At 33.5% G+C, this 11,170-nt stretch overlaps 1 protein-coding gene across 1 annotated transcript; it reads left to right on the forward strand.

Moving 5' to 3' along the window:
* The first annotated feature begins 4,744 nt into the window (after positions 1 to 4,744).
* Positions 4,745 to 6,672, forward strand: LOC133670266 (transcription factor MYB8-like). The gene is made up of 3 exons (XM_062090793.1): positions 4,745 to 5,364; positions 5,461 to 5,590; positions 5,761 to 6,672. Exons 1-3 carry the CDS (start codon positions 5,232 to 5,234, stop codon positions 6,395 to 6,397), a joined length of 900 nt encoding a protein of 299 aa, XP_061946777.1. The 5' UTR covers positions 4,745 to 5,231; the 3' UTR covers positions 6,398 to 6,672.
* Positions 6,673 to 11,170: the final 4,498 nt, after the last annotated feature.

Below are 11,170 nucleotides of genomic sequence, written 5' to 3' on the forward strand. Positions count from 1 at the left end.
TTGCTTCTAAACATAGCAATATGTATTTAGGAGAATCTAGTTGCGAGGTTCAGCTAAGGGTTAAGTTGATTTTCTAAAGAAACATGTTTTCCTATTAAGATGTATGAATTGGATTACAATTGAACTATATTCATTGTCAATGGTTACAAATTGGATATAAGCTTACAGGCTAAAGCTTTACGAGTTATTACAACTTTGTTGAACTTGTAGGATATACTCTGCTTGTTAACTTTTTAAATACATACATATATATAAATATACATACATTTGTGTATGTATGTATGCATGTTTTGATTATCTGGTTTGTTTCCTAAAATTTTAGTCTCTTCACCTGCAAGTTTCTCATTTTGTAGTTAATGATGCTTCTGAGTTGATGTGAGGGTGTAAGCTAGTGTCAGCGACTATTGAGTTTGATCGGTATAGTAGATACTAGCATTTTCTCAAGCATAGAGTTTTTACAGTCTGTGACAAGTTTGCAATGTAACTAACTCAGATAGTTCTAGTCGCATATAGATTCAAGATTTATCGATGTAGTTGCTTAAGATTTAGACCTTTTAGAGTCGGACAGTCACCAATTGGTTTGTTATTGACAGCCTGGAAGGAATGGATTCTTCTTCAATAAGTATCCGTCTGTGACAATCCAAGTCTGATCTTAAATGTCTTCGATTTGGATTGCCAAATGCTGGTTTAGAGAAGGAAGCTGAGTGGTAGATATTGTTTTCTTAGGTTAGAGTTTCATGTTCATCCCGAGCATTTGAACTCCTTTGCTAAATGATTTGTCATTATTGTCTTGATCCCATTGACCATCTGTTCCTATTTCCACCATCACAAAATACCTCCACTCGAGCTGCAGACCCACAGCTATTGCCATTATTTATTTTAATGCTTCAAGTGGAACAAAAACATTCATAACAGAGCCCTATAAGTGCAATGCTCAGTGGTTTGGTGATGCTTTAAAAGCTTTATTCCACTGCTAATAGAGAGTTCATTCAGTGGATCAACATGGCTGCATTCCCTCAAAGAGGGCTGACATCATTACAACTGACTCATGAAGATATAAAGAGAGAATGTATGCAGTACATGGATGGGTAAGACTGGAGAGAACCAAAACCAAATCTCATCCATGTTATCTCATCCATGTTCCGATTGAAAGGCATGGAATCTGAAGGCAGTGAATGTGATGCTTGGCAAGATGAAGCTCATTACTTAGGTACCTCATTCTCTCTCTAGGTTATGTGTTATGTGATATTGATGATCGTATCTATGTGAAGATTATTGAGAGAATACTTGTTTTAGATCATGTTAAATGGGATTGAACCTGTATAAATGCTTCTGATTGATTTGGAACTGATGGAATATCGATGCCATATATCCCTATCATTCACAATGTTTTGTTAGTGTAATTACTATACTGTTACTGGTTATATCTGTAGTTTCTGAAATTTGATTTAATAAATCAGCGATAAGATTGTAATAAGTTGTTTGTGACTTGTATGGGATGCCTTGCCAGTTCAGCATTAAACAGTATTGAGATTTAGGTTCTGTTGTGTAGGCAACTTTGCATTTTACTACAAATGTTTTTAGTCTGTGTATTTTGATTGAGATCTGTCTTTCCTGCTGTTTAAATATTTTGTTATTCAATGCTATTAGCATTTGAAATACTTTTGTCCTACCAGTTTTGCTTGTGTTAGATCCATATAGGTTTAGAGTTCAAACATATCATTCTTCCTATTGTTAACTAGTAATTAATCCCTGTAATTGTAAAAATAGCACATCACTGTATGTTCAAGGGCACAAACAACCGAGGCTGGTAATTCTGTTTTCTTTCTTTCCTTTATCAACTTTGGCCTTTGACTCGCCGCTCTTAATAGTTTTATAATATTTTGAAAGGTTCCATGTTTAATGTCATAGTCACATAAAAGCATTCTTCAGGCATGCTTGTACATAAGAAAATAATGTGACTTTCAGCTTCGTCATGTTGTTGCACTTCTAAGCTTATCATTTTTTTTAGTTTCCATATTTCATTTCAAGTTTTCAACCATTGCAAGTGGTTGAATACCAGCCAGCAATACAATATTAATTTTTTTTTCATGGATAAGAATAGCAAGGGGCAACACATTGGATCAGGTGGAATGGAATCTGACCCTCAGTCCAACAGGGAGGAGGCAAACAAACTGCTTGAAAGTGATTTGGCCATTGCTAACTGGGCTGGGAAAAGAAGAAGAAGAAGGAATTGCAAGCACAGGAGCATATTCGAGGATTTGAGCACACGAATGGCCTTTATGAAAGTCACTTGCGAAGCACAGGTGGTAAAACGCCTTCTTCGTAATGGATGTTTTCTTCTCTCCAGACACAACAACGCCTGAACCTCAGAAAGGGGGTGGGCCTTCAACATTTAAAAACCCATTTTGCAGGCTGCAAATGGCACATTCATTTCAAGGCACTCTCGTTGCCTTTGTGACTTATGAGTGGGAGCGTGTCCGATATGCAGGAGGCCCATCTTTCCTACTACAAAGATTTGCTTTCACACTGCAAAGATGGAAAAGAAGAAGGAAAGAAAAGGGAGAACACAGGTAGGCAAAAGCGGCCTTCAATAATTTGGTGACTGAAGCGATGAGACATTTATTACACACACAACCGTTACCCTCCAGACGCACATGGACGTCTTGGGACAACGAGGCCCAAACCGAACTTCATTAATGTCTTGACGTGTGTTCCTTGATGAGACATTTCGAGTACAGCAGATGTTTCCAACAAACTTAAATAGTGTTTTTTTAAAAAAAAAAATTATTTCAAATATTTTTTATATTTTAAAATTGTTTTGAAAACGTTATTTTAAAAATAAAATTTTTTAAAATAAAAAAATATATTATTTTAATATATTTTTAAATAAAAAATATTTAAAAAACAATAACAAAGACAAAATATAGTTAGGTGGATGTCATAGAATTCAATTATAGATTGATTTATTACAAGCAGCCTGAAATTAAAACTCATGTATACATGTAAAACACCGAAAGAAGACTTGTATGTTCTGCCACACAAAACCAACACAAACTTTTATCTAATCACGTGGATCAGTAGCTTTATTATTATTATTATTATTATAGGAATTTACTGTAGAAATTAGTACATTACAGGATCTAAAACCGTAAAGAATATTAAAAAAAAAAACATAAAGTAATAAATGAAAAACAAACAAGGAAAAAAGAAAAAGAAAAAAAAAGGAGGAGACAGCCTTTGTAGGAGAGATAAGAGGGACTTTAACAGGGAAGTTTCGAAAAGTCTACATGTGCTATTAACACTCGTTGTCTTCTTAAAATATCATTCTATAATTAAAACTTGTAAGATCATTTCCTTTTCATTGAGGCTGGTGGGGATCATGGCCTTGGAGGGTATTTCAATGGCGAATGTTTCTGTAAGTAGGTTAGGGTTGTTCTGTCATCACCTACGAAGAAGAAGACTACTCATTCCCTTCCAAAAGGCACTTTTTGATGATAATCCTTGGATTAGCAAGGTCGAATTCAACATGAGTAGAAGAGAAGAGAGCAGAAAAGGAAACCTTGGTCCAGAGAAAATCCCACGAGGCCAAAATAATTAAAGCATAATTACAAAAAGATTTTGGTAAAATAATAAAGTAAAAATGTATTTGTGAAAATAACGTTGTTAGTTGAGTAGCCTAGATCTCACCTCCTCAATCTATTTAGTCATTTTATTTAAATGTTTAGGTATTAAAAACATGTCCAAACTAATTAAAATTGACAAAACTCTTGATTTATGTATTATAACATTTAATAAATATTTTACTTTTATATTATTTATGATAATATCTTTATATATATATTCGATGAACTTTTTAGTGTAGGGTCAAAGAGTTATTGTCACCGTTCGTGATGCTGTTAACGATGTGATGTACATCACTTTCTCCACTTGGTTCTCATTGAGCTGTTTTGAAATTGACAAGGTTGAGATGGCTGAACATCTAGACATTGATTTTGAGGGTGTTTGGAAGTGTGGTTGTGGTTGTTTTTTAAAGTGTTTTTCACTCAGAAAAATATACCAATAATATTTTTTTTATTTTTTAAAAATTATTTTTGAAATTAGCACATCAAAATGATTTGAAAACATAAAAAATATATTACTTCAAAGCAAAATAAAATTTAATTTTTTTAAAAAAATACTTTTAAAAAACATTCCCAAACGCTCTGAGAAAATGTGCACAACAACTGTTAATAGTTTTGATAGTGTAGGTCCATCTTTAGATGTATTTGATGGATGCAATTAAACGATATTGGAATTGATTTTGTTGATATAATAAATCAATTGAGTTTGTTTAATTATAATTTGATTTGAAATCAAATTAAATGGCAGGTTATGTGAATTACATTGCATATGATTTGTTGGGTTTTTTTGGGTTTTTTGGGCAAAGAGTGGAGAAGCTAAAAACAATGTTATTGACACAGCAATGTGGAGGTTGCCTCGAGCATAGGTGATTTTAGAACCTATTTAAAATTGCAGGAGTGATTCAAAGCACTTTACATTTATAAATACATGAGCATAATAACTCTAGCTATGCCGCAAGTGAGGTACGCACTTCTCAATTACCTATGCTAAGCTTCTGCCTATGCTGATTTGCCAAGAGAAGAATAACAGAGGTTGACATGGTTATACTATAGACTATATAGAATGGCTTCTGTATGCGTGTGTAGAAGCATTTTGATTTGGAAGAGAGAAGCTCTCCCTTGCTAAAACAAAACAAAGAGAGACCGAATCTGACGTAAAAGAAGAGCTACCTACCAAATCCAGCCCCTATCTGTAACCACTTGTCTCTCTCACCAACTTGGTCAAATCCACCCCCTCTCTCCCCTTATCGATCGAGTCTCTTGGTTCTTCCCTCGTTTCTCTCCTCTCCTGTTCCTCCTACTCTCCATATAAAATTATAAAGCCTCTCCTCTCCTCTCCCCCCCACTCCTTTCAATTTTCAACCAAACTCCCCCTCTCTTCTCTCCGTCTGTCTCCATCTCTTCCTGTCAGAAGCTTGTTTCTCTGTCTGTTCAATCAGGTAATTACCACCTCCTACTTGTTATCTGGTTTCAGAAGGGTGGAGCGGCCCGCAATTTATCTGTGGGGCTGAGCTGAAGCTAGCAACCTTCTTGTATCTCTCGATATCCCACCCCGTATCTTGATTTCAAAGAAGATCACAGGGATTATTGCTATTGCTGCTACTATTCATGGGTCGCTCTCCTTGTTGTGAAAAAGAACACACCAACAAAGGTGCCTGGACTAAAGAGGAAGACCAGCGCCTAATGGACTATATCAGGGTCCATGGTGAAGGTTGCTGGCGTTCTCTCCCTAAAGCTGCTGGTGAGTGGTATTAACAGGTTGTTCTTGTTGATCTTCTCTAGCTGTTCTCACCCTCTTCAGCTCTTCTTAATTCTTGCTTTCTGTGTGTTTATATAGGATTGCTTAGATGCGGCAAGAGCTGTAGATTGAGGTGGATAAACTACTTGCGGCCTGATCTTAAAAGAGGGAATTTTACTGACGAAGAAGATGAGATTATTATTAAGCTCCATAGCTTGCTAGGCAACAAGTAAGCTTCTATACAACTTGATAGTTAAATCCAAAAACAAGAAAGAAAACGAGTCTTTTTTCTGGGTTTCATGCTAAAAGAGCAGACTGTCTTTCTTGTTTCTGGTAATTCAATGGAGTAATTTCTTGATTAGTCATTTTGATTATGAACTAAATTTTAATTACTCGCAGATGGTCTTTAATTGCTGGAAGATTACCAGGAAGAACAGATAATGAGATAAAGAACTACTGGAACACACATATCAAGAGAAAGCTGATTAGCCGTGGCATTGACCCACATACACACAGACCTCTAAATGAGAAAACCACCACTGCAACCATTAAAACTACCACCTCTGCTACCATCAAAGCCACCCAGTTGGACTTCAAAAACACCCCACCTCAATCACTAGCCGAAATCAGTCTCTTAAAAAGCCAGCTTGATTTCAAATACAACAACAATTTTCATAGCAGTCAGTACTCAAGTTTCAATCCCAAGAAAACAGAGACTACTTCTGTTGAAGAAAATAACTGTACAAGCAGTAGCATGACAACTGATGAAGAACAACAACAACAACAACACAAGAGGGAGAGCCATCAAGATCAAGATGTAAACTTGGACTTGACTATAGGGCTAGCTCTCACTCAGACTTCTTCCGCCAACTCGGCCGAGTCAAGACTACAACAACCAGTCTCTTCTTGCCAGTTATTCGGTAGTGTGTTAGCTCGGCCCGCTTGTCTGTGTTGGCAATTGGATGGTGAAAGAAGGGAATTGTGTAGGAATTGCCAGAATCAGAATCAGAGCTCAAAAAGTAATCATAGTAAATAATGGGCTATATTATAGATGTTATGAGTACTGTCAGTAGATTTGATCTTGGTTCCTTTGGTTAGATGTGAAATAAATGCTTTTGTTTAGGTACCGTACCAACACCCGCCCCTGTAATCAGAAAGGCAATTAAAGAAGAAGATGATGGGCTGCTGTTTAGCTATACCGTGGCATGTAAAGGAAGAAAGAAAAACAAAACAATTTTTACTCTTTGCAAAATGGGTTGTAAGCTTCTTGGATTCTCTTTGATGGATATAATCATTCAGTTTTGGCGTTTATCTGTGACAAAGTTATTGCAATGCAACTGCCACTGAGTCGCTCAGCGGGTTACAGTGATGCCTAGTACTTAAGATAGTGGAAATATATTTTTTTATTTAAAAAGAGACATTTTACATTAAAATGTTGTTCCCTGCGACAATTAATTCATTTTTTATATATGTGTATTATAAGTGGAGTTTTAGATGATTTTTATTTTGTATTTGGAATTTTTTTTGTTAATTTAAAATTATTTTTATTTTATAAAATATAATTAATAAATATATTGTATTTATTTTTAAAGGTTTTTTTATTTTTTTTGTTAAGTGAAGATATTGAATCATTATTCAAATAATTTTTAATTTAAACCGATTTTAATTTAAAGTGGCTTGCTTTCCGTTTGCATCGCAATCCAGTTTTGCCATGACATGTGTTTTTGTTATTATTTTTTTACTAAAATTAAAAAATCAATAAATATGGTGTCAAATCAACTAAAATTATTAAAATTTTCCAATATTATCATCTTGTTTCTTTTTAACTCTTTACAAAGGATAAGAAATACAATAAATAGAGTTTAATGAAGATATAATGCGCAAGCTAAATATTTCATATCATGTGCACATAAATATTGATACATATGTTTTTTTTAGGAAAATAAATATTTTTTAATTATTTTTAATTTTTCTGTTTATAATATTGTTGATCTGGAGAGTTTTAACTTATAATAATTCTCATTGTCATTTGTTTTCTAATATTGTCGGTATCAAAATCCAACAATCCTTAATGATTAGTTGTTGTGTGTTGTTATTAAAAATCTTAAAAGAAAGATCAATTATGAAAAGACTCATACATAAAAGGATTATTGGTTTTTTTGACTGAAAAAGTCCAACAAAAAGAATGTTATGTTGAATGTTCTCATGGTAGAAGATGATTTTTGTTTGAAGAATTTTTGCCCCACTAACAATTTGAATTCTAGAACGAGTTTTTTTCAATTCAAAAATCCTGATGTAGAAGCTTTTTTAAAAAATAAATATTCTTCTAAATTATTCATTTTGAGTTTAGAAGTTTTACTTTTTCTATTTTTATTTTTTTATTTAGTATTGATAGAATTTTTTTTCTATATAAGGAGTTGTAATAGCTTTTTAGTAGATGAGACATGGATAAATAAAAATAAAATATTTTATTGTTTTTTTTTATTATAGTTAAGATATTATTTTTCTTTAAAAAATTTAACTTATAATTAACAAGTCCATTATTATTCGTTTGCATCAAATATTTAGTAAAAAATAAAAACATGGAGAAACAAGTTAGGATGGGGCGAGGGAGTATCAATTATGAATATGATCATTCTACTTTATCTTGGTATTGCTAAAACATGACGAACAATAAAATGTTACAATTGTCAAGAATCATCACTACAAACCATTGATGTGAGCTTGGACAGTTTTAGCCACCACCTTATCCCCAAAACTTATAATTAACCTTTTAACAAAAAAAAAATAACGACAAAACATGCATAAAATCTTAACATCTGCTGGTGATTTATTAGGACTATGAATAATTGATTGGTTGTATCATCTAAACTATTTGAAGATTCATGGTGTGAGAGTGGATAATTTTATATATATATATAATTATTAGTGTTCGAGTTAATTTACGTGTATCTTAACTAATTTTCTGATGTCTCGAAGTAATGACCATGTATATTTTCAGAATCTTGATATTTGTGAGACTCGAATTGATGATCTTTAAAAAACAAACTTAGATCTGATCAATTTAATTATACTTTTAAAAATTATAAGTGTTAATAATTAATTTAAAAAGATGATTTATTTTTTAAAACCAACATTTAATTTTATAATCAAAGTTAATTATGTCAAATCACAATTTCAAATCCAGATTTAATTGTTGTTTTTTATGAACACATTCAATTAATCTTTGAGTGGACTTAATTTTTTTTTTAAATAAAATAAAATAAAATCATCCTCCTGCTGCTCGCCACGCCAATCACATTTGCAATCCATTCCTTGCGTGGGTGAATGGATATAAACCGGCTTTCTACCATTTTACCCACCTCTTGCGTGTTTCTTTGAACAATTTTCAATAAACAATACAGTTGACAGAGAATTTCTGATCATATAAATTAAATATATAGCAAACCAACTTCGTATAGCATTTTTTTTTTAAAAAAAAAAACCTTTATGATGAACAGGGTGATGTCTTGCATGATCCTGCAAGCAATGTTTCTAAGGTCAAAAGCACGCTACATTATTTCATTTTGTGGACTTTGCTAGATCTTTAACGAAAAATGAGAGAAAATCAAGCAAACAATTCCCCTTGACATCATTGGCTTTATAGTTACCAGGTTTCGATTTAAATAAACTATGGATAATCTTGACTTTTAATTGAACCAATTATGGTTTTTTAACACATATACTTCGGATTTTCGTAGTCAAAGCTGGACCGGAAGCAAGTAATTAACTAACTAATAATTGGATAAATTGAGTCCCTCGGATTTATTTTTTCTTTCCTTGCTTGAACCGGATATTGTACTTGCATTTTAGTTCAGGGGAGAATTCCTTTTAATTTCAAGGGACCTAGCTATCTCATCTAACCAGACTATCAAGGAACCATCTCAACCCAATAGCTTAAGCTTTTAGGTGAGGTCCCAGGATATGATTTATATTATTCTCTAACGCACCCCCTCAAGTGAAAGCCCTTTAAACTTGAAACTTGCACAGGCCCACTTTACCTTGTGCTTAATTTTTATCAAATAAATGAGGATGGTGAGATTCGAACTCGTGACCACTTGGTCATCAAGACTCTGATACCATGTCAAGGAACCATCTCAACCCAAAAGCTTAAGCTTTTAGGTGAGGTCCCAGGATATGATTTATATTATTCTCTAACACAGACCTGCCAACCAGATCCCAATGTAAATGGTCAATCTTCTTCCAAGAAATTAACATGAAATCTCACACCGGCACCACACCTATCACACCGGCACCGCACCTATCACATGAAAAGTGTCAAGAGAAGAGACACCATTGTAAAATTGAACTACACCGATGGAGTATTTCGTCCATGGAAAGGCTGTTTATCCATCGGTAAAACTATCTCCTACAAATTTACCGAAGCAATCGTGGTGTTGGCTAGAGTTGTATCGGTGATTTAATATTTGGCGATAATTTTATTATCAGTTTAATCATTGATAATTAGGTTCGATATAATATTATTATTGGTGATAAAAATATGTGACAATCAATTCATATTGGTATATTGGTCGGTAAACATTATTGGTGGAGTACATCCGATAGATAAACCGTTGGTAATACCCGACATAATCACTACCAACCATTTTTTATTATTGATTTCGTCGGTCTATATCAAAACACTTAGCAACTCTTTGTAATTTTACAATGAAAATTGACATGTCGTACCGACATAATAACAGACAGAGTTTTATGTCCATTGATAATTCATTGATAGTGTACCAATTTTTTTTAATGCTATCAAAACAGTTTGACATTAAGCACTATTAAACAAAATATTTAACTTGAAAAATACATTTAATATTATTAATTTAACTGTAAAAATTAATTATAAATGTTTATAAACATTAAGAAGAGGCTGCAAATGGAGGTGAAGGGAGAGGGGAGGGAAAAATCTTGTGGAGGTCCATAAGAGGAAAGATAATAACTGGACATGTATGCAATCATCTTCTCCAACTGCTGCCTTTTTTGTTCTTTATACTTTCCTTCATTTCATCCCACAGAACACTAATTCATTGTTCAACCAACTCATAAACAGTGATGGCTAACTTGTGCCGAGTTGTGGGGTGTCTACAGTCAAGATACTACAACTCAACCTCATATCTCGGGCCATAGTCATAAAGATATTATAAATCCGATTTCTATCGAGTCCACCAGTTGCTCCAACCTCCAACCACAACTCTGAGTTGTATTATGGGTGGGCTACAGGGTCATTTCCATGTTTGCGCATGTCAGCATTATATTGTTCCTACACAACAAAATTTACAATTCAAAGATATGGATAAAAAAAAAATTAGTCCAAGTAATGTACAGAAGGTTTAAAAGTTGACTTACAATAAACACCCCAACTTGGTTGTCCACGAACTATTGCATCTTTTTTTATATATCATCCCCCCTTATATGTGTTTCCATGTTTAACTTCATCGGAGTTGGATCGTGTCCAAGCTGTGAAGCCTGCAAAATAAATCCTTAGTTAAACGTTATCATAAATAATAACTATTATTTTAAGAAAATACTTAAAATTAAAATGTGTTTTTGCATGATTAGTAAAAGGAAGCGACCCGTGCGCGGTATGCTTGTTGATGGAACTGTGAGTCTTTTTATTTCTATTTGAGAATCTACTCCATGAATACCTCATAAAATCGTCCAACGTGAATAACTCTAAATATCTCTTCCAATTGCTCTTAGTGATGTGGAGAGGTCTACAATTCTTTCACTTCTCAAAGTTATTTGACTCGGCATATCTCTT

This window comes from Populus nigra, chromosome 12 (assembly GCF_951802175.1).
Source record: "Populus nigra chromosome 12, ddPopNigr1.1, whole genome shotgun sequence".
Taxonomy (NCBI): domain Eukaryota; kingdom Viridiplantae; phylum Streptophyta; class Magnoliopsida; order Malpighiales; family Salicaceae; genus Populus; species Populus nigra.